The 24100-nt window shown below is 41.2% G+C and overlaps 1 protein-coding gene across 1 annotated transcript; it reads left to right on the forward strand.

Moving 5' to 3' along the window:
- Positions 1–24007, forward strand: LOC110068516 (uncharacterized). The gene is made up of 21 exons (XM_020775894.2): positions 1–215; positions 1901–3835; positions 4742–4863; positions 5409–5482; positions 5844–5992; positions 7094–7219; positions 8281–8604; positions 9181–9293; positions 9475–9533; positions 10126–10289; positions 10778–11065; positions 11689–11858; positions 12874–13126; positions 14004–14114; positions 15167–15345; positions 16043–16165; positions 17339–17409; positions 17889–17929; positions 18692–18788; positions 20741–20840; positions 21662–24007. The coding sequence occupies exons 1-21, from the start codon at positions 149–151 to the stop codon at positions 21791–21793; spliced, it is 4698 nt and encodes a 1565-aa protein (XP_020631553.2). The 5' UTR covers positions 1–148; the 3' UTR covers positions 21794–24007.
- The last annotated feature ends 93 nt before the right edge of the window (positions 24008–24100 follow it).

The following is a 24100-nucleotide window of genomic DNA, read 5'->3' on the forward strand; positions in this document are numbered from 1 at the left end:
TCGACTTCCGGTGATCTGGGTGTGTTATTCGTCATATCCTGTATCGGAAAAAAAGCTCTCACAGCATTTGGCCGAGCATACCGTATTTAGATCTCTCTGCGTTTGAGGAAATGAGCTGCTTCGAAATCGTGGGACAGAACTAAACGACATGGCTGGAGTGAAGTTCTATTCAGTGGTGTTTCTACTGATGCTGACTTCAAAGATCAGCTTTCAAGGTATGTCAAATTGCGACATAACTTAACATTCACTGCACGATCACGCACACAAATCTTGGTTATGCGATGCGTAATAAAATCGGATGGAAATGAAATCCTACACTGTTCGTTCACCGATTTCGCTAAAACTATAACATAAAAACATCTGTCTGTAATACGTTATCATGCCATTCAATGTGCTGTACATTTGTCGGACTTGAAAGTTCTCGGGCTTGAAAGTTCAACGTTGGCTGCACTCAAGGTTGCTTCACAAAATAGCATAACACATGTGAGCTTAATTGTTACTCCGTTAATTAAGCAGTTATATGAAAACTTCTCGAGCTGACAAATCAGAGCTATTAAAAACTTTATTTGAATGATTAGGAGGAAGACATTTTTTCCTCCACTGCCTTTCATCATGTTTATGTAATGGCATCCCACTATTGTGACTGTCTGCTCTGAGTCTTTGTTCTGAAAATCATTGAAGCATGTCGAAATTATAATCTTACGATAACAACTTTTTAAAATTCGGTTCAATTTGTCAATCGTCACTCCGAAAGAAGGTTGTTGTTAGTTTTAAAAACGTTTCGTGTGGAGGACAATTGCCATAATCCTTGCCTTCTTAAATACCATGTAGTCTATGGTTCTCTTAGTACGTGCTGACTTTTCATCCACATTCAAGCAAAACTAGTTGTAATGCTGAAAGCTGAAGGAAGGCGCTATATAAATAATATGGTCCTCACTGGTATCATTCCTGCGTGCATTTGAAAGTATTTTTCGTCCGGAAGTATTTTTGCTTTGTTTTTGAACAGTTGGTTTTCGTAGTCTTCGGAGAACGTGTGATAACGTTTTTGTAAACCCAGCAAAATTGTGCGCTGGGAAGTATGTAAATTTCCTAATTGAGAAATGTGACAGGATTTCAAGTTATTATTCATGCATGTCAAGCTTCTATTTATGGTCTGGTGATCTTCATTTGCAGTAGTAATAATAAAAGCTTATTCTGTCAACGTAATCGTTTTTTTTTTCCTCACTGCGTCAGTTACGCTATTCATAGTGCCCTCATCACGCCGTGTTTTAGTTTTTGTTCATTTTCAGTTTGCGGCATTGATACGATTCAGGGGAATTGTTATTAATATTTTTTCTTTTGTTCTCAAAAGACTGAGCTTTTCGAAATTTGGCGAAATTTGGGATAGGCTTTGTTGTTAATTTGTTCGTTTGTTTCAATGGTTGTGGAGGAGGTGGAGAGGGGGGAGGAGGAGGAAGGGGGGAGCGGGGGGGGGGGGGAAGAAGGCGGGGGCCTATTATCCGACGGAAGTTTAGAGAAAAAATAAACAGCACGATTGCTTAATTAGGTAATGAGCTGAGTATTAGCCGAACAATTTGAAATGTGGCGCTGAAATCAGCAATGTATTGTTGTCCAATACGAAGATCAAAACTCCATTACAACCGAACTCTTGCCAGTGTCTTCGCTCGGAAGGCGGTGGAATACGGAACGGCTTACCTGAGAGGGCGAGTCATCGGCGTGGAGGGGGGGGGGGGGGATTGGGGGTGGGGGGAGGAAGCCTGTATCCGGGGATAATTTCCAGAAGGGGCTTTAACAAGGCACTTTTTGCCCTCAATAACACAGAACCACATGCAGACTTCGTTGAATGTGTCGCACGAACTTTAGAGAAGATGAATCAGTTTTCGTTCTGTTTCTTTTTCAGACATAGTTGATCACAGAGGAAAAGAGTTTGTGGTTAGTTTCATGCCGCAGCCCGGACGATCACCCATCAACATGGGTGGAACAAATAACCTTTACATCTCCAGCTTTGAGGACGTTCAAGGTCGTGTCCATGTTCCCGCCCTCCTGCAACAGTCCGACACACTGTTTAACTTGAAAGCTGGAGGAATTCAAAAAATTACACTACCCGGAAGTACGCGGACAATTGGGTCCACTGGGATCGAGAAAAAGAAAGGTATACGGATTACTGCGAATAAACCCATGTCAGTGCAAGGACTGTCAATCTTGAGTAGGACGAGCGAAGGGTTTCTTGGGCTGCCTGTGGACACTCTCGGAATGTACTACATTGTTCCGACCTTTTTCGTGGCAATTAACGCTATCGTGCAGGTTGTAGCAACGGAAGATAACACTTTTGTATCTTTTGAGTTACGGCTTCCAAGGAATGGTAGAGTTCGTTATGGTGAGGTGAGGTATGTAAACGGTGGCCTCATCAACGATACTTTGAACGAGTTAGATGTATTTCAAGTGCTGGGCGATTCTGATCTCAGCGGTACTATTGTGAGGTCATCGAAACCAATCGCTGTGTTTTCTGGTAACGATTGTGCCATGGTGCCAAAGAATCGACAGCCATGCAATCACTTAGTGGAACAGATCCCCCCTGTTAGCAACTGGGGGTTAGAATTTATAACTAACCCTACGCCTAACCGTCAGGGGGGAGATGAATTTCATGTCATAGCATCAGAGCAAACTACGCTTGTCCATGTTGACATGCAGTACAAAACCATGCTAAACGAAGGAGATAAATATATCATTGAAGCACCTTGGAATATTTCTTTAGTCATATCAACTTCTCAACCAAGTCTTGTTGTACAATACTCCAAAGGAAGCGACACACTCAAGTTGAGTCCATCCATGAGTTTAGTACCCCCCCAAAAATGGTACTCAAATGATTACACAGTTTATGTTCCTAAAGACGATACTGGCAACGCTTTTGATAGTTACCTAAATGTTGTCATAGACACCAGATTTCGAAGTGGTCTTCGTGTAAAAGGCGCGGATGATCTCGGCATCGACTGGAAAATTATTTCCGGAGGTTTCTCTAGAGCTTCTCTACACCTCGCCAGTGATGGTGTGTACCATGTTTATTACAAGAATCCACTGGCTAATTATACGTTTTCAGCTGTTCTGTACGGTATGGCTTCACAAAAATTATTTTCCTTTCCAGTCGGCATGAAATGGCTACAGCCATTAGATTGGGACTGTTTACCAACGAACACAACAGGCGGTGATAAAATCGATAACGACTGCGATGGCGCCACAGACGAAGAATTAGCCAATGGCGTTGACGATGATGGTGATTCTCGCATCGACGAAGATCTTGCCACGCCAAAGCCTAACTTTAAAGTACCGAGAGATTTCGTGACAACGCCTTTGCTGTCGTGTAGCGGGGCATCAACTGTAGCCAACACGGGAATTACAGGCGTTGCAACCGGCTCGGCACAAGGCGTCTGTAAAATACGTGGGGGACAGACAGTCATCTCCCACAAAGACAGCATCGTAAGTCCGCGGCAACAATGCGAGCATGTGTTTAAGCGCGTGTGGACTATTGAAGACCCTTGTGAAAATGTTCTCTCGCTTAGCCAGTTTATAAAGATAAGCACACCGCAAGATCCCGTAATCGCTTTTCCAGACGACACGGCTTTCACCTGCAGGCGTAAGAAATATCTTGTTCCAGAGTTTACTGGAAACGTTCAGGTGACCGCAAGCAAGTGTCCTAGAAACGTGACAGTCACTCACCGCGATTCATACAGAGGCGACTGCTCGGACGAGGTGGGGAGACTGGATCGAGAGTGGACGGTTGAAGACAAGTGTACACAAAGTAGAAAACAAATACAGGTTATCCAGCTTTTACCAAAAGGTTAGTTCTGTGTTAAAAATGTAACTGAAAAATTAAAGCAAGAAGTTTTACATCATAAGATTACTTGAGATGCACAAGGGTAAGATAGCGCGACTCAAAGAGACGGCTGAAATTCTTGCTATGTGTAAAAAGGCCTCGTTGTAGTTGCCCGGGGGGTCTCCCATCTAAAAAAGACGGGGGTGCTCGTCGGAAATTTTGAAAAGAATCCCTTAGAGGTACCAAGATCTTGTTTTGTGGGCGCGGCTTGAAATGTTTTTCACCCCTAAGAGATACCAATTCTTAAACAACACATTATCTCCTGATGTGAAGTATATATGAAATAATTCACATTATCTCCTGTCATAATTTGTCGGCTCAGTTCCCTAAAAGGTCCCGCAAAAGCTCTCGCTGTGGAACTTTTGAGGCTGAACACTCTAAGAGGCACCAAAACTGCGTTTTTAACCCCTGAAATGTACGACGAGCACCTCCGCCCTTTTCATACGGGAGTCCCCCCCCCCCCCCCCCCCCCCGCCGGGAGTACTTGCTACGTTTACTCAAATTTCTGAATTCAGATTTTACGTCCTTGTAGAGGCTTGCTCTTTGAAGGATGAAGAGAAGCAGGGGCGGGGTGGGTAGGACAGATTAATTACGTGATTAAGATACGACCACAAACTAGATATTGAAACTGGTTTTCTAGTGCGGATTCTGCTGAAAAAGAAATCATCAGAGTGGCGCTTTTCGATATTAAACTACATTAGGACCAGGAGCCATTGAGGCTCCTGATTAGGAAACATTCTGGAATCTTCATGAATTACCAATCCGTAAAAAAACATAAAGCTAGCATTTGTTTGTTTGTTTGTTTTTTTTAAAATCTGTTTTGATTTGTACTTTTTTGTTTAATCTAAACGTTGTCCTTTGCTTTGTTAGACTCCAGAAGGACAACTAACTTCGTAGTGTCATTCAGGGTAACAAGCGAGAGATTTTCGGCAGGACTTAAAGACAAGGAATCCCCGTCCTTCAAATCTTTGTCGGACGGTTTAGAACTCGAGGTACAGATTATTATGCTCCACGTTAACGTGTTTTCTAACTTATATTCCTTCCGTTTTCCCGCCTCTAAACTCCCAACGTTCCCGGAGTCTCTCTCTCCCAGCCCCAGAGGGCGGGAATATGAAAGAAACTGGAAACGAGGTTGCTTAACTCCTTGTCAGCAGGAGAGCATGAAGCTAGGAGAGTGGTCACCTGTTGCACACAGAGACTGACCTCTGAGTTATTTTTAGATCATCATTGTCGTGATAAACTCTTTGGGGATAACTTAGTCCGACAAAGTAATCTAAACGTATTTTGCCATTCTGCTCAGTGGTTAGAGCAGCTGGCTAGATCACGGAGGGTCGTGGGTTCAAATCCCATCTGGAAGTCGGATTTTTTTCCAAGTTGATGCTATTTCTACATTTAATATTTTGGACTGTCTTATATTTAATCCTTTAGGCTCCTCATGGAGCAAAGGGTGTCACAATGCTTCGCCAGCGGACTCTGTTCTCAAATAGAGTCGAAGGCTAAGTTTGTTTTTTCTTCAATAACTATTTCTTTTTCGTAGTTAGAGAAAACATTCACTCAATCAAAGTCAAACTTTGGACGATTCTTTGTAGCAGCTACAACGCTATCTTTCAGGTAAGCTTCTAGGATTTGCTAATGTTTTTTTTTGTTCTAAATCCAACGTTATGTTGTCAGTCTACACTGCAGAGTTGCGAGGGCAACGGATCCCCAAAAGTAGTGACCCCAACGGAAAACAACGTTAAAACTTCGTAAACTTTTAGGATTTCGCCAAAAGTTTTATTATTCCTTTTCTTGCGGTGACTAAAAAAGTTTGCCGTCTTCAGATGTTTTTAATAGCGGCTAATTTTACGTGCTGATTGTATGTGTTTCACAAATGACACGGTTGAAGTTATACGGTAAAAGTCAGGCGAAACGTTCGTTTAATTATTGGCTTTACCTGATTAACCTTTCGCTTTTTTTGTTTCTTCTTGCCAAGCAATGGTAGTGTGGTATCGAGCATGCTCATTAAGATAGACGCGGAGGCTCAATTCGATCAGCGGCAGCTGGTTGCCTTCATAAACACCACCCTGAAAAGTGGCGCTTTGGGAAAATATCAAGTGGACCCCAGCTCAGTTCAATCCACAGGTACACTCTAGCCTTTTGTTTTTGTCTGCTCGTTTCGTTATTTCCAGCTGCTGTATTTATGTGCTCTTCTTGCGCTGTTTTTATTATTTTGAATTTATCTGACTGCGTAGCATTCGTCCAGAATCAAAGTTCTTTAGAGAGAAAAACGAAAAGGTGTTCCTTAGATTCTTTACTTTTGCGCAATTTTTTTGTCCCCTTGTAAAAAAAAAAATATATATAGCAATATACTTTTCTTTTCCAACGGCGCTCAGTGAAATGAAATAATTGCCACGTTTTTTAAAACCTTAATTATATTGGTTTTCTCTGTCCGTTGTTGTTTTTTTTGTAACCTATATTTTTTGTGAGGTAGAGAAGACAAGTACAGACACCATGACGATATATATATCTTGAGTCTCAATTTTCAAGACTCGATGCCTGACTTTTTATAGATAGATTCAAGGACAATTAAATGCTATTTAGTTTTTGGTAAAAAGGATTTATAGAGCACTTTAATTGAGCGAATCGCGCGGCCTACTAAGGTCTACTAATGCAAAATAACAAATTGACGTCAGATTTTTATGCGTCTGTCCCTGATTGATGATAAATTGCGTCATAACATTGTCAAAGTGGCTGTGGAACCACGAGCCGCTGGCGAGTGGTTCCGCAGTAAACTTCAATAAGAGGACAGACGCCTAAATAACTGACGTCAATTTGTTTTGTACAATAACAAGACCCCAAAATGGTCAAATGCCGGGAATAAATGAGGAGAAAAGACGCCGTAAACTTGCCGTTAACATAGATAAGTGAATTTTATTCAGAACGACGCGAACATTGTCAATAACTTTTCTCGCTTTTTGATTGGCTACTTAAAAAAGTCCATAAAATCTCATTGGTTAGAACGTTGAGAGTTTGACAGCTGAAAGTTGAACTTGAAAGCTTGCATAAATCTTATCCGTCTGTACTCTTATTGATGATAAAAATGAGCCAATCAGCGCGCGAGAAATTAGACAGTTACTGTAAAAACTACATTCAAGTGATGATGTTTTTACAAATATACTTCATGTATGTTGCACATATCCTCTCCCTTTTTGATGGGGTGTTGTTTTTTTACACTTGAAACAGACTTTGATGAATGCCAAGCTTCTGATCTCAACGAGTGCCACGAGAAAGCAAAATGCACCAACACCCTTGGCTCGTATAATTGTACCTGTCTTGATGGATATTTTGGTGATGGTGTACTCTGTCAAGGTGTGTTTTGGTATCAGTCAGGAGTTATCACAGTTTTGTGATATAGCAGGGTTAATGTTGTTGAAAAGTTCTCTTCTTTATGAGAAGTCATGATAAAAAAGGGATTGGAAATCAAAGATTTACCGTTGACGATTTGATTATTTATTCAAGAGTGAACAACGTGACCGACTCAACATGACGTGACCGGTCAACATGACCCGCGACAATCTCGTTCCCAGAGTCTTCGTTCCCCTTGACCAGCGGTCGGAAAACGAGAGCTCAGGGAGCAACCATTTTGAAATAACCAGGAGATAACCGAATTCTGGTGATTCTGCCCATCCGGTTTCACTGCGCTGTCTGCATCTATGGCGCATGCCTGAAATGGTTGCTCCCAGAGTTCTCGTTTTCCGACCGCTGGTCAAGGGGAACGAAGACTCTGGGAACGAGATTGAACCCGCGAGTGAAGTATTTGGCCGGTCAAGTCACCATTCTGGCCGGACATTGTCCGTTGACCGGCCGCTATTTTGAACCCTGGAACGCGCTGGTAGATGAATCACTGCGTAAAATATGTCACTATCATCAGAATGTGCCGCAGCATTACTATCTTTTACATACCCTAGTCACAGTTTTGTGATATAGCAGGGTTAATATTGTTGAAAAGTTCTCTTCTTTTTGCGAGGAAATGAGTTGTTTGTTTTAACGCAGATTTGAAAATGCACGATAACCTGAGGGGAAGGGAATGTGTTTTTTTTATAATGCCTTATGCCTTCTCTAGCTTATTATTAACTCTGAAATCCCCACTGCAATCAGCAACCACTCCAGTCGGCATTTCGTCCCGTGTTCATTGTGCCCCGAAACAATCCCATAAGTGCTTGCAAAGACACTTGAGCACTAGACCTTCAATGATTTTAAAAGTGAGCCATGGGCCACGGCAGTATATTAAGACACTTAATCGTTATTCTTTGTGTTCTTTCGCATTCGCACTCCATCACTTTGATTGCTCGTTTTGTTTTAAGAGTGACATTACAAAAGAGTCCAACTAACGTGACAAAGCCCTTTTAACATTTGACCTCTATTTTTAGCCCCACCTTCAATCTACTACGTTGATCCACCAACCGAAACTGGCACTGAAGAAAACGTGACACTCACATGTCACGCTAGTGGTCTTCCACTACCAACATTCAGTTGGATAACACCCGACGGTCACGCTGTAAACGCGACAGCTCCATTTGGTGAAAGTGAAGACCTTGATGATGGTAGTAAAAGTAGAAGAGGGAAAATTCTTCAACAAGACGGTTCACTCTTGATCTTTAACACCCGTGATGTTGACCAAGGTGTTTACAAATGTGTGGCAATCAATGTCATGGGACGGGATGAAAGGAGAGTTAACCTTACCATCAAAGAAGGTAAAAATGGAATACCTCATTTGCCATTTTGAAACAATTTAGACATTGACTAGAGTCACGCGTTCCTCCTGCATGGGGGAGGAAAGATTGCGTGACGATCCCAACGAGAGTCTCCGGAGGAGGCGTGGCGCAAGTTAAAAAGAAACCAGATGGTCAAACCTCTACATTGTTTTACATACCTAAGGGCTCGGACAGAAATACATGAACACAAGCTTGGATGCATTGCAGTCGTTTTTGCTGAGCAGGCGTTATCGCGTATCGTGACCATCTTTGGAGTCACAAATGACTCGTGTTGGAAAGAGAGAGCGAGGACTCGCTCCTACCCCCTAGGGCGGTTTTGTCCTCTCTCCCTAAGCCTCCGCTGTCGTCACACGCTCGATCAAAATGCACTAATTCGCTAAAAATCCGACTGCTAATGACACCCCCAGAAACTACGGGTAAAATGTAGACAATAGTTAAGTTCTCGAATTGTAAACAATTATTTGATTCTCCCTTGTTGAATTATAAATTTAATTAAAGTAACCGATTTATTAAAGGGAGTTATTTTAATAGTTATGTTAACAATTCCATCATTAGACCTGGTAGGAGTTGATGTCGCTATTACCATCGAGGACGAAGTGTTTGACAAAGATTTGGAAAACAAGTCTTCAATAAGATACAAGAAAATAGAAAAGCAACTTGAACAAGAGGTAAGAAAGTAGGAATGAAAATGAATCTTCGAACGAGAAATGTTTTCTTGGGAACAATAAAAGAAATGTTTCAGTTATAAATTGCAAATGTTTATCGCTTCATTACTTACACACGATACAAAAAGACCAGTTTCGTTTTTACCTTAAATAAGTTAATACTTTGTTTGTTTTTCCCCTGCAGTTAACTGCGTTGTTCCAAGACATTGAAGGATTCGAAAAAGTTGTAATTCTTGGATTCTAGTGAGTGTAAACTGTCTTTGGCATTGCTAGCTACAGACCTACTCATATTTTGTTTCATTTGCTTTCTTAAGGAAATTTGTGCCATTTTGGGTTAAACGGTAATTGCCCCATATCCCTTTTAAGGTCGGCACTCACACAATGGGAAAATGGTGTGGGGACGTGAAGTGGAGACAAGCTCCTTTCATGTGTACGCATAGGAAGCGTGTTGCAGGGACAGTATGCAAGCAGGTGAACACGAAGCGGATATTGGCTCATTTCTATGTTGCAACGAGGACAATTTGCGAGAGCAGTGCACGCAATGCGACATTGAAAAATGAGTTCACTTTGTCCCTGCTTCATGACGCACAAATTCAAACCGGCTGAATTCCATGCAACACTTTGCGTGACCAAAATGTTTTTTGCGAAAGAGTTATGCGGGGACAAAAATTTGCGCCCTCGACAGAACTTTTTCACAAAAACAGACATGTTACACGAGGGAAACTGTCGCTGAAACATGTCCCCGCTTTATGTCTTTGCAAAATTTCCCCTAGTGTGTGCGACCTTAATGAACTCCTAAATATACGCTTCTGACTGATATATTGGTTGGTTTCAGTAATGGAAGCGTCAAGGTACGTTTTCGAGTTGTTGTTAAAGTGGATAAAAGTGAAGACAAAGAACCTGCGGTGATCGCCAACAAAGTTGGTAAAACGCTCAGAAATAAAGTGGAAACTGGTCAAATAGGCAACCTTAAAGTCAAGCCAACCGTTGAGTTAAGAGGTTTGTGTTGTGGTATTGATGATGTTTCGCTCGTTCGTTGGTTGATTGAATCGTTCGTTTATTGAATCTTTCGTTGACTGATCGATTCATTGATTGATTCCTTCGTCCGGTTCGTTTGTTCGTTCATTCAGTTCGTTCGTTCGTTCGTTCGTTCGTTCGTTCGTTCGTTCGTTCATTCAGTTCGTTCGTTCGTTCGTTCGTTCGTTCGTTCGTTCGTTCGTTCGTTCGTTCGTTCTTTCGTTCATTCAGTTCGTTCGTTCGTTCGTTCGTTCTTTCGTTAGTTCGTTCATTCAGTTCGTTCGTTCGTTCGTTCGTTCGGTCCTACGTTCGTTCATTAATTAATCCATTCATTCAGTCACTCATTAAGTTTATCATTTCTTGCTCTGACTCATTCTAATTCAGATTTATTCTATCCTTATCAATTCAGCGTTTATTTGTTTGTTTATTTACATATTTCTTGAATGTGTTTGTTCAATTTTGCATTTCAGAGCTTCCCCCACCACCCGTTAATGTCCAGTCAGCCGATGTCAAACAAACTGAAGCAGTTGTCACGTGGTCACATCCTGAATTTTCCGACATGTATGCCATTAGTAGTTACTCACTGCAAGTAAGAAAGTTTGCAACAAAGAAGTGGTCACAGTTCACCACCACGCGAGGCGAGAACCACAGGCTTACCGACCTAGATCCTGATACTGTTTACTTTGTACGACTCAAATCTGAAAACAAGTATGGAAAAGGAAAACCCAGTGATAGTGGAGAGCTGCGAACTGAGAAAGGTATGTTTCAAACTTTGTTTCTATGTGAAGGACATAAACTTATTCACTAAGTCACGTGACATCGAATGTTTCTTTTGATTTTAATTTATTGTTTATTTTCATTTTTGTAGTTGAAAAAAAGTCTGCTTATGCAATCAATGGTTCTTCCCCTAAATTCAACAACACAACTGACCAAATGAATCCGTAATAATTCGACTATTGCATGGGCTATGTCACTCCATATGACATGATACCTGATGTAATTGTTTGCGATGTATAAAACCCTCTTTAAACCACGAAAAACATGAAAATTTGAGGTTGAATTTTTTAGATACGCCGTCCATGTCATTGAAGAATCAAATTTAACGTCTCTTTCGGAAAGCAGCCAGGTTTTTCAATCTGTTTTTGGGACCAACGTGGCTTTGAATGAAGGTTATACATCTGACTAAAATGTAATTTTTCTTGTCAACATAAAATATACCGTTGAGAAATAGAGTGATCTTCGGAAATCTTCGAAAGTCTTAATACATGCCATCTTCGGAATATCTCGAGTGGTGATCGGAAATCTTCGGAAGGCTGCGTTATAACCGGTGAATAAAGTGATATTGTATCAGTTCACTTATTGTATGAAGTTATTCTTACAGAAAGAAGTGCAGCGGAATTGGCCTTAGCTATTGTTCTTCCATTGCTGGTATTGATAATACTGGCAATCGTAGCAGTGATTCTGTACAGAAGATGGAAAAAGAAAGGAAAAAGGACAGGATACCTAGCCACTGACGAGGAAGTACCCATGAATCCAATCACCACAGAACCGGTCAGTCAGTAACAACATTCTGTTCTATCTGCAGTTTTTGCTTCTGTACTCTACTGTCCCAATAGCTCACTGCCGTGTTGCCTTTAGGGCCTTCAAAGACTATTTGTCATCGACAACTAAATGTTATCGTCAACTAATTGTGTCCGATGTGGGCATTCCAACATTAGAGTGTTAGTTGTCGATAACTAAGTCAGGCCAGCCAGAGCTTGGGAACTAACGTTCACTGAGCATGCTCATAATACAATACGCATGCTCAAATGTGTCATGTTTCGTTAGTTGTCGCCCAACCCACACACGGTAAAAACGGTTAAAATATATTTGCTGACAACTAAGCAGTTTCCTTTTTCGAAAAGGGAAACTGCTTAGTTCTCGACAACTAAAAATTTAGCGTTTAGTTCTCGCAACTCATCTCACACATAACGTTTTTTAGTTGTCGATAACATGTAGTTTTCGTCAGCTAAATTACTAGTCTGTGGAGGCCCTTAAGTCTCTCTGTCAAAGCGAGGCCTGGTACACAACCATTCATATCATGTTGAAAATGAGTTTAATTTGCTTGTGAATGAAACCTCATCTTCATATGAAAAGATGGGCACCAAGACTCCCTTTGAGAAAGAGGTTAAAGGTAATTCGGAAATGGCCTATTAGCACAGCAGAGCGAAACACTTTTGATACCAATAAGGCCTTTATTATTTTCTTAAAGTCTTGTCTGAAACTGCGAGGGACACTGTTGCTGCAACTATCACTTGTATAGCTAACACTAAATAAATAATAAGTATTCTTTCTCAATTGAAGCAATATCCTCATTTTAAACCAATATTTTCATTTTAAACACCTTGCTTGGCTTTACACAGACATTAGTAACCATTGCTAACCAATGTGATTCTTTTGAGCTTTAAGATGTACTCTGTCTTGTAAACAAACTATCGCAACCCCTGTTATGTTTGGCACCAGCCTTCAACAGGAAACGTTGTGCCTTAAAACTTATCTTTTGAAATGTTCTCCTTTTTCATTCTAGCAAAATCAAGTAGAAGCCACGAATGATCGATTCGTGACCTTTGGACGAGAACGTTACGCCCCAATCCCCGGTGAAACAGCGGACGGCGCCAGAGCAATGCAAATTCAAGCCTCGTTTGCCTGGCGCGAAATACCACGTGACCGCCTTACTCTTGGGAAGATTCTCGGAGAGGGCGAGTTTGGAATGGTGGTCAAGGGAGAACTGACTGAAGATGACGGTCACGTCACACCATGTGCTGTTAAGAAGCTGAAACGTATGTTCATTGATCTTATGTTAACGTCGGTTGCTGTCGCCTTGTTGTTTCAGTGGTGTGTTATCATATATAGTGTGCCAATAGTGAAAGCAAAGTTAGTGAAAGGCACAGTCATAAGTGTGAATTCTATAAGTGCAAATTTTTTTGACAGAAACCTTGTGGTCCGGTTTAGTTCAAAATTACTATACTAGTGGACAGGAGCGATAAAAGGGCTGCTATATATTAGTTATACAACGCTTTCGAGTGGTATATCATGGAATATTACACGAGCCTTTAGGCGAGTACGTATACCAAGGACAAGTAACAAGCGGGGTATTCCATGGTATACCAAGAGAAAGAGCTGCATAACTATTTTACACCATGCCATAGAAAATACAGTGGCCAACACAATCAATGCGGAAAGGTTTGGAGCAATACCATCGAGTGTACAAACGGCTTTTCTGTATTCTGATTGGCTGTGCAGTATTTTCTATAGTATGGTATAGAGTGAGTTACGCATGCTCAAGGTTTTGATCTGAAATTGAACAAGATGAAAGACTTTTTCAAATTGTGTCGTTGTGTCATGGAAAAAAATCCCTTAAATTGATTTCAATTTGTTTTCCGCAGACGGAAAGAACGTTTTGGTCGATCTAAATTCAAATTTAGTTCGACGTTTGACCCAACGGTCGAGCTTTACCCGTTTGGATCGACTCAACTTGAAATTTAGTTCGTCTCATGTGAAGTTCGACGTTTGACCTGGGCCTAAATGACTGAAATGCAAAACCAAGGGAAATGGTTTTGAGCTCAAAATAACGGGGAATTCGAAATAACCAAGTTCGAATGTGCGGGGTCCAGCTGTAATGTAATCCAAAACTTGTTGTCCTTACTCACATTGCAGGTACTGCTACAGAGAGTGATTTTAAAGATTTGCTGAATGAATTAGAGATAATGACGTCGGTGGGTAATCACCCTAATTTGGTCAACCTTATCGGCGCATGCTCAACTGAAGGTGAGTCAGATATAAAAAAGGACCAATCTCGTTCCTCGAGTCTTCGTTCCTCACTGCGCAATTGCGACGAAACGAACGACTCTCGAGAGTTCCGTTACAGGTTCGATTTTAATTGGTTTTAAACACACCGGAAAGAAGCGGGAGTAGAACACTAGCGTCCCAATCGAGCCACGTGTTTGTCAGTTAGGTATGCGCAATTCAACCGGAAGTCCGATATTTTCGGTCTTCTAACCAGAACTTTTCAGGGTCGCTCGTTTTCCGACCGCTGGTCAAGGTTGAACGAAGATTCTGGTTACGATTTTTGGAAAATAAAACAGAACAGAGTGAACTCTGGTAAAATGTAAAAAAATTCAATAACAAAATCCTTTAAAGGACGTATTTAAACAAAAACGATGAGCTTGTCTCATTAGGTAAAGTCTGCATACAGTCAAGCCAAGTGGCCCATCAAGCCGGCACTTATTTCCGGTTTCAGTAACATTAAGTCATTAGACTAGGAATATTTCTACTCCCCCCTGGATGGGATGATAGTCCATTGCAGGGTTACCCCCAGCATTAAATTCGCCGGTACCCATTTATACACCTGGGTGGAGAGAGGAACTGTGAGAGTAAAGTGTCTTGCCCAAGGACACAACACAACATTATGTCCCCGGCCAGTGCTCGAACCAGGACCGCTCGATCCGAAGGCGAACGCACTAACCATGAGGCCACCGTGCCTTCATAGCTTGTCTCATTGCATGGTTCCAATTACAGCCACAGTCGGTCTGTGGCTACGATTGCCTTAGGGTTTTAACACTTGTCTCAAAATCTTTCAACATTTTTTGTGTCCTAAGCAAGTCGGTAGACTTGATTTACACGAAACAACTCGTGTCGAAGACTTGTCATAAGGTGCAACCAACGTTTTGCCGTGTATATTGCCCCTTTGTGCCGCAATTGGGATTTCAGACCGCTGGGGCAACCAATCAGCACAGTCCTTTTCGTTATGGACGAGCTTGTAGTTAAATACAGTGAACAAAATATTTGCTCTCAAAATGTACTTTTCTCTCTCTTTATAGGACCGTTGATGATCATCGTGGAATTTGCCGAACACGGCAACCTCCTACGTCATCTTCGTGATCGCCGAAAGCAAAATTACGAAGACATGAACGAATACAGCTTAGACATAAGTTCCGCGGAGAGAGTGAGGATAGCTTGCGACGTGGCCGACGGAATGAAACATCTTGCTACGATGAAGGTACGTCAGCGTTGTTGTTTTTGGAAAACAATTATTTTATCACAGCCTAGTCCGTTGTACTTCTTCCTTTCGCATGCAAGCGCGAAGTACATGCGAGAGCCTGGTAACAGGTGTATATCACTCAGTCGTGTTGTGACATTTGGCGCCAAATTGAGTGAGCGGGAAGAGAAGACCTGGGTACTAGTATCCTTTGATTCTGGTCAAACCTCGTGATTAAGGAACTTGAATAACGGAAATTAACTGAGAGCAGGCAAATTTATCATTACTTTGTAATTTGTACTGCAGTGTAAATTAGTGCGCACGCGCTCATAATTTTCTCAGTCATTTAATGAATAAAAATCGTATGAAAGCTCAGTCGGGCAACTAGTCAACTGAGCCTAATGGCTCAAGCAATTTTCTTTATCACTCTTAAAGGGGCTCAGTCACGGTTTGCGGATATCGAAAAGTTTAGCGTCAATTTTTCAAATTCGTCGTTTGTAATCCGTGTCAATCTTCTCCTTGTTCCTTTATGGTTTATCATTTTCTCTTTGGTGTTTTTTTTATCTTATTAAACTGTTATTTTCAGGTTTCCTGCCATTGAAAGGTTATTTTGTATGTGGCCAAAATAACTCAAAATACCGTGACTGAGCTCCTTTTAGTATATTTCCCTGTCGCCATGGTATACAGATGTTTTAATAACTTTTATTTTTGGTTGCAGTGCGCTCATAGAGACTTAGCCGCGAGAAATGTTCTTCTCGGAGAGGGAATGGTAGCCAAAGTCTCGGATTTTGGTCTGTCACGTGATATCTACACCGACAACGTCTACGAAAAGAAAACCGCGGTAAGAAGATCATCTATAAATCGCTCTCATGATTGATGCAATGATTGATTATTAGTTAACTACATGAAATTTAAACAGCTCAGTGTATTAGTCACAAACGTGTACACGTATTGCCCCGGTTTCCTTTATTCCAGCATTTTTGGCGCGAAAGGAATAACGTGACGTTAAACATACGATATAGATAGGTCATAGTTTGCAAAGTGATTGTGTTACACTCGAGGCGAAATAAAGAAGCGAGTTGTTCAGTCGACAAGGAGAACGTTGGTTCACTACGAGTGAGTACTTGATGAGTTTCTGTGTTTTCTTTTACAGGAATCGCTAAGCTTCAGAGACATAATTGTTTGAATCGGATATTATCATTTTATATGTTCAAACATTCCAGTGGAACATGAGGCTGCCTGGCTCCGCTAGCCTCTATGGTTATTCCAGGCAGCCAGTGCTCTAATTTCTAATTTCTTTTTTTCTGTAATTAGTACAAGGCAAGAGAGAGTGCAAATAGAGATTGTTGTTGTAGCGTGAACGATGGTGAAATTTTGACGTAGTACGGTGCAATGAAAATAGCAATGAGCTTATCTCATGTTACCAAGTCGCTTTTTTTCTTTAACACTTTTCCTTTCGTAGTTTTACTGAGCACGAAATTATGATCCTTTTTAGTTGGCTTTCACAAAGTACCGTAAATCCTCGAATTAGCTCCCCCCTCGAAGAAGCGCTCCCTTCGAATAAGCGCTCCTCCTATCGGCCGAGATTTAAAATAAGCGCTCCCCCCCTCGAATAAGCGCTCCCTCTTCCCTCCCCCCTATTTTGTGAACGAGTAATGTGACAACAAAGGATGTATAGTTTTCGTCATGTAGTATTAGATTTGTACATTGTTTCAGTTTGTGGACACGTTTAGTGAACACGTTAAGTACTAACGGTGCCGTGATTTAAACTTTAGGATCAGCTTTTATGTCAATAAACAGCTCATGTTGTTGTTTACGCGCAGATGATGCATTAGAAAAATGATCATGTCAAGCCACAATTTGGGACAAATTAAATAAGCGCCCACCCCCCCCCCCCCCGCCTCGATTAAACGCCGCCCTCGAATAAGTGCCCCAGGCGCTAATTCGAGGATTTACGGTAATACCAGGAGGCCATCAATGTCACAACTAATATCTTACTTTTATTTGATCACAGGGAAAGCTTCCGGCAAAATGGATGGCAGTAGAGTGTCTGGAGCAAGGCATTTACACGAGCCAAAGTGACGTGTGAGTTGTTTGTCTAATGTGATCTGAGAAAATGTTTGCCATTTGGCATATTCTGTATGGTATATACCATAGTACATACCGTAGTCTCCTCTCCAGAAATAGGCCCTACTGTAAATAAGATAGCTTTAGCTCTTAAAGAAAGTTACAACTTCTTTCGATTACGAGACCCCATATTGTAACCCTCCAGAAAAGTCTTATAAAGAAATACAGTGGAACGCTGTTTATCTGGTCACCAACGGGCCACAAAAGTTTGGCCGTATTAACGGAGTGGCCGAATTTAAGGGGTTCTTTAAATACGAAAATGACTGACTGACGTTTAGTTCGGGCCAGAAGAAAGTGGCCGTAATAACGACTTGGCCACATTAACGGGGTGGCCGTAAGGCGGGGTTCTATTGTATAACCCAGGGCTTACTATCGGAATTCCCTTAATTCATAGTTTCTTTGATAAATCCAGACTTATAGGCTGTTTTGTTTCGCAGATGGTCGTTCGGTGTTCTGCTTTGGGAAATCGAAACCGGAGGTGAGCTCTTCTACCTCGTGAGAATTAATATACAGCTTTAGCACAAACGTTCGTGTCGTTGTGTCACGGAGACTTTCCTCTCAATGCAAAGATTGCGTGACCATTGGTTACCAAACAAAAGCGAAATATATACTATCACTGCGGAATTTATCATGTACGGGCGTGACGATTTGGTGCTCTCTAAAATAAGTTGGAATTTGTTTTGCCTTCCATTCATTCCATTGTCTCCCTCTCGCAAGCACTGACATTTGTTACAAGGATGATCAAAGCAGAACTTGCCTTAAGGTTGTTTTTCTATGATTTCTGGTGATACAGTTACCCAGCCGTACGTAAGAAAACAGACTGGAATCGAATTTTGTGTGATGCAACAGTCGCAGGTTTTTGGCACGAAAATCAAAATTATGATTCCTCTTTCGGTACCTCTTGGTTATAAAATGGCCTGCTTGCAATCAATAACATGCAAGTATTTAAGGAGCTCAGTCACGGTATTTTGGCCATGTACAAAATAACCTGAAATTGAAGGAAACCTGAAAATAGTATTTTTCTAAGATAGGAAAATACCAAAGAAATAATAACAAACCATAAAGGAACGAGGATGGTTAAGGATGGAAAAGCTTAACTCGGATTACAAGCGACGAACTTGAAAACTTTAGGCTAAACTTTTCAAGACACGCAAACCGTCCTGTAGCTCCTTTAAAGAATATGTCATTGATGTGATCACCTCAATCTAACCTGCACGTTGCTGTGATCTTCGTTTTATAGGCTGTGCGCCATACGCCGGGATGGTTTTAAACGAATTACTGACCAAGCTGAAAGCGGGACATCGTTTGGAAAAACCTCGTTACTGCACGGACTGGCTGTAAGTAAAACGACAAATGTACAATAGACCGCGATGCACCGCATAGATAATCAACGATACAATAAACAAACCAAGATCGCAACTGCGGCGAGAACGGCTTACGTACTTTGCATAACACTGGCCTGATGCACGTGCATTATAAACCTTGGTACATTTCATGACCGTCCTCTGCCAGACACCAACGTAGTAAAAAATGTTTCGCTTATCTTGGTCAATATGAATCACTATGGCTCATTTTTCGTATTTCCATTTGAAATCGAATGCTGGCATTAAATATTTAGTTCGAGCAAGTTTTTCGACCGATTGACATACTGAACAGATCCAGCTTACTACGAATTTTGAAGGTAACATCTAAATTCATTTTTTACTAGGCGTCGTCCTCGTCCTCGCCGTCATCATTGCTTAAGCTTACTAATATCTTTGTGAGTTCACATTCTTGTTCTCAGAGTTACTCGTTTTTTTCCCTTTTTCACCGACCGCGTTTCTAAAAAAACAAGGCTCTTTGGACGAGAATGGATGGAGGGGGGGGGGGGGGGGGGGGTTGAATGCATATGCGCAGTTATCATGGAAGGTGAAACATAATATATGCTAATAAGACTGAATCGATCACGACAAAATATTGAAACGCCATTAAACACTATAAAATTATTACAATACAGATAAAAAATTCCAAGAGGTACAAATTCTTTTTTTTTTTAGAAACAATGCATCATTGATTCTTGTAACTGATTTTAATCCTCGTCACTGTTAATCACCTTTTTTCTTTCATTAATAGTGACTACTGTCCAGCAAACTTTTTATCTACCAAACTAAGCTAATTTTGGAACTTTTCGCCATCTCCAAAGCAAAATGACTTGCGAGTTATCGCGAAAATGGTAGCAAAGTTTAATTCAAGATCACAGCATTGAGCAAGAAATGCTGTGACTGAAGCAAACTGTATCTTACAATTATGTTTTGAATGCCTATTCAAACTTTCAAAATGGTCTAAACGATTGAGAGAAAACTCTTGTCAAAATATGGTCATCCAAACTTCACATCACATACCTGAAAATTCAAAATGGCGGACAAACCATGCTATATCAGTCTCGAGCCTTCGGTCCTACTAGCCAGCGACAGGTTCCTGTTGCTGGCCAGTAAAAGCGAAGGCTCTTGAAACAGGAAAGAGGACAGGAGAGAGCGATTGTATCTTACGAGGCTTAGGGAGTGCTGAAAACATGGCATACATTGTTTGAGATATAAAAAGTGACTTTCCTTCCTTATATCGAGTTATACAAACACAAAAGGAAGTTTAAGAGAACTAGAAATGTGTACACTGTCAACAGGCGAGCGTTTTGAGTTCTCCCAAACTTTCACGAGTGTTTCTATTAAGCAATTGGATTATGAGCTCGAGATTTCTATCAAGTGATAGTTGACGAGGGTGCAGCCCAAGATTTCTATCACGGATAGAAATCGAGAACGATAAATCTAATTGTTTTAGTATAAATCTACTAGTCGTTCAAAACTTTATCTAAATCCTCTTCATACACCTCGAAAACGCAAAGAAGCAGCCGTCATTATGTTAAGAAGCGCACACTGCTACGCTACTCACTATCTATCACAGAATAGCTAGTGAGTAGCGTAGCCAATCAGAGAACGGCATTCGTAATAGACCGCTAGTAGATTTATACTAAAACTAGATAGAAACACGGTACACGTTTCCTATTTGACTTGACAGATGTACAGGGACAATGTTTTCTATTTCTTTTAGTAAAAATTGTGAGAAAATCAAAGGAAAATTACTCGTTTATTTCAATTACCAAGACGCAAATTCTCTCTGGTTGTCCGGCCTGAACATTAAGGCAACGGCTCGTGGTAATTCTGTGTTTCTGTCGAGTCGTAGGAGCACGGCTTTCAGCGGGCGCTTTCTTTCTGCATCGGTGTTGTTTAAAGAAAGTTTTTTTGCCTTTTCTCAGATACGCTATAATGCTACGTTGCTGGAATGCAAATCCAAAGACGAGACCAACATTTGAGGAGCTGAGTGATGAACTCCATCGAATGCTCAGACAAGAAACGGTAAGTTGACGTTTAGTCTTAAACTCTCGACTCGGACCAAGAAAATAAGGTAAATTAGGTCAGAGTTCATCACATCTCTCGCCCTTCGTCTTAAAAAAGAAAAGGAAATGGAATTCTCGTGCAGGAAGCGGGCCGCACTGTAGAATATAGAGCGTGCAGTGTTGTGACATTTGTGGTGAACCGCTAATGTGTTTCTTAAATTTGAGATGGCATGAAAAAAGTAAAATCTATTGATTTTAAAGACAATTTACCTTTACTTTTTCTGTGAAAGTCCTCGACGCACTCTAAATACTGTATTTTGTTTGTAATATTCTTTACCTAAAAGGTTACAAAAGAAAAATTTCATGAAGGCAATAGCTCTTCTTCTGCCTACTCTTCGGCTGTAATCCCTACCTTCGCTGAGGTGATCACTGTTTGGATGTACACAAATGCTGTAATTTTTTGAGAAAATTATTTTCCTAAAAGTATTTATACAGATTACATAGAGGTCTTTTTACAGCAAATTATTAACTCAGTACTTATTAACCGGGAGTGGGGTCTTTACGGGAAAATCTCAAACCGAGACCTTGCCGTATACGAAATGACCGAGGTTTGAGGTTTTCCCGTGAAGACCGAACGTTCGAGGTTAATAAGTTGTTTATTAGATGGCTTTTTGCTTTGGTTTTGGGAGAATAGTGCCCTAGAGCTAGCCAATCAGAGCGTGCGTTATATCGGCTACGAACACAAGCCATATAATAATTGATGTTGTTGATGTTATTGATACAAGTAAACGTTTGACATTCTTGAACTCGAGTCTATAAACGTATTTTGACTCTTTGCAGGACTATTTAGCTCCAGAAGATTATGGAGAAGAACCAAGTTATATTAACACCTCAAGGGAAAACGTTAAGTCTACTTCTGAAAGCATAGCTGCTATATCTGAAAACCAACGAGACGAAAAGAAACAGTCTTAGTTATATTTGCCTTCCACGATAGTTTATGTTTTTCAGTTTTGCGTTAAGAAGAGGTAGCATAAGCAAAGCGCATGAGCGTAAGCAACATAAGGAGACTTAGTAAGGAGCTGTTAAGAGGAGCCATTTGTCGGGATATTTTCGTAGCTTTACCAGGGGCGGATCTAGGGGGAGGGTGTAGGGGGTGCGCACCCCCTCCTCCTTGAGATGAAGCCTTCCTCTTCGTATTCGCTTTTAAAATTTGTTTACCTCACCAGTCAGTTACATCATTCCTTAGTGGTGCACCCCTCGTAAAAACAAATCCTGGATCCGCCCCTGCTTTACTATGTCTGCGTCTGTTTCTTATGCTCATGTGTTAGACTGGTCCACACTAAGCCAGAGGAATTTGACAACGGAGGTTTCCCTCCGAAAACGCATCAAATGTTTTCCGTCCACAGTGCGCCGGAGGAATTTAAGAACACAACAATCACCGGTCATTTTGCATCTGTGTTTGAAGAAAACTCGGTCAGGGAAATCACGTGATTATCGTGACGCCATCGTTTTCGAAAAGCTCCGTTTTCAAAGTGTTTTCCGTCCACACGAAAACATGAGCCGGCGTTTTAAAATCCCTCCGTTTTGAAGCATTTTCGAAAAGCTCCGTTTTCGTGACGGATTAGTGTGGACGGTCGGCCTAACCGGAGAAAGAAAGCTCCGTTTTCAAATTTCTCCGGCGTAGTGTGGGCAGGGTCTTAGTGAAAACTAGCCTTGAGTGATAGGACGTTTACAAAAAGGCTAAGATAACCTGATAGTGCGTCCGCCAAGAGGATTAGGAATTAGAAAGAGGTTTTCTGTTTTTTTTTTATAGTTAATTTGCTGAACGAGCACCAGTCGTAGGCGAATTCCCGTCTTTGAGAATTGATTGAGCTCACAGCTTTTGACTTCAAAGTTGCTAAGCAGCATTGACATACCCCCATTGCTTCATGCTTGAAACCAGTTTCCGAACTACTTGTTAGGGCTGGAACTATGTTCTGATTGTATAACAACAATTAATGAATGATTAATTGTAACTTTTCAAGTACTTTCAAGGACATGTTCCGAAAAACCGGCCTTTGTCTCCTCGACTGAGTTAGAAATAACGGTATTTTTCAAATTAAATTCCAAGTGTCATGAGTGACTTCATGCAAAATTTCCTTTTAAATTTGTGCGATGTCTGTCTTCTGCACTTTCTCCCACCCCTTCCCCCCCAAAAATATTCAAGCCCGTGCTTTTGGAGATTTGCACTCATGACACTTGCCTCTCATACAGCATAGTACCAGGTTTGTTCTTACATCGCAAAGGTGTACTATTTTATCTAACTAGGTTTGCTTTGCAAACGTTTTGGCTTGTCACGCAGCATTCCAAACAAAAACCAACGGGTGACCAGCTAAAGCTGACTGCAAAGTTGACTGTTGACTATTTTATTCAAGTGTTTGTAAATTCTTCCCTCGTTCGAGAGGCATCGAAGATTCCACTCTGATGCGGTAGCCTTACAGCGAGCCTCTTATTGGTTGTTATCTACGCGTTAAGTAACGACCAATCAGAAAGACCATAGAGCTTCTTTAGAGCTACGTCAGAACCTCTAATTGGTTGCCATCTACGCGCCAAGTAACGACCAATCAGAACCACCATGGAGTCTCTTTAGAGCTATGTCAGGGCCTCTGATTGATTGCTATCTACGCGCCTAGCAACGACCAATCACTACGTCACCAGCAGGGAACGTTTCGGCAACGACTGAACGAGCGAATAGCCTTTTTTTAGAGGGTTCTGAAAGGGGTAGGGGGGGGGGGGGGAGTATAAACCCCATTCTCTAGCCCACTGTTTCCTCAAATCCCATTTCCCAGTCGATTTTTTGCCAAATCCCATTCCCATGTCCATATGTTTGTTTGTGATTCCCGGTCCCAGCGACCCTAACTCAGTGAGAAAATAGCCAAATTCCAGTTCTCATTTTACCTCTTTAAGGCCCCTCTTTCTACTTAGGCACTGACAAATAATCAAAAGTAAAATTTTTAGTTTTCAAAGTTGCAGTTATTACCCAACGCAATAGTAGGAAGAGAGAGTGGAAATCATTTTTCAAACAGACATTATGTTACTTAGTACCTTAGATCTAAACAGGTATAGAAGTTGTAATGCATGAGTTGTACATATGAATAGAAAATAAATGGCGTCATTTTGCCGTGCGCCGATTTGTAAAAAAACAAACATTGGTTTTATTATTATTTTTTAATCTCAACTCCCAACGCCCAGAAACATTGGGTGGGGGTGTGCGGGCCGCTTCACAAAAACCCTTACCCT

This window comes from Orbicella faveolata, unplaced genomic scaffold, assembly GCF_042242905.1.
Source record: "Orbicella faveolata isolate gen_17 unplaced genomic scaffold, um_ofav_v1 contig_14, whole genome shotgun sequence".
Classification (NCBI taxonomy): Eukaryota; Metazoa; Cnidaria; class Anthozoa; order Scleractinia; family Merulinidae; genus Orbicella; species Orbicella faveolata.

What these genes read in the sequence shown, in the direction of transcription:
- LOC110068516 (XM_020775894.2), top strand. Translation starts at nt 149, where the DNA reads ATGGCTGGAGTGAAGTTCTATTCAGTGGTGTTTCTACTGATGCTGACT. An exon ending in GCCAACCGTTGAGTTAAGAG is followed by an intron (nt 10,290 to 10,777) that starts GTTTGTGTTGTG and finishes TTTGCATTTCAG; the next exon opens with AGCTTCCCCCACCACCCGTT. An exon ending in AGAGCTGCGAACTGAGAAAG is followed by an intron (nt 11,066 to 11,688) that starts GTATGTTTCAAA and finishes TTATTCTTACAG; the next exon opens with AAAGAAGTGCAGCGGAATTG.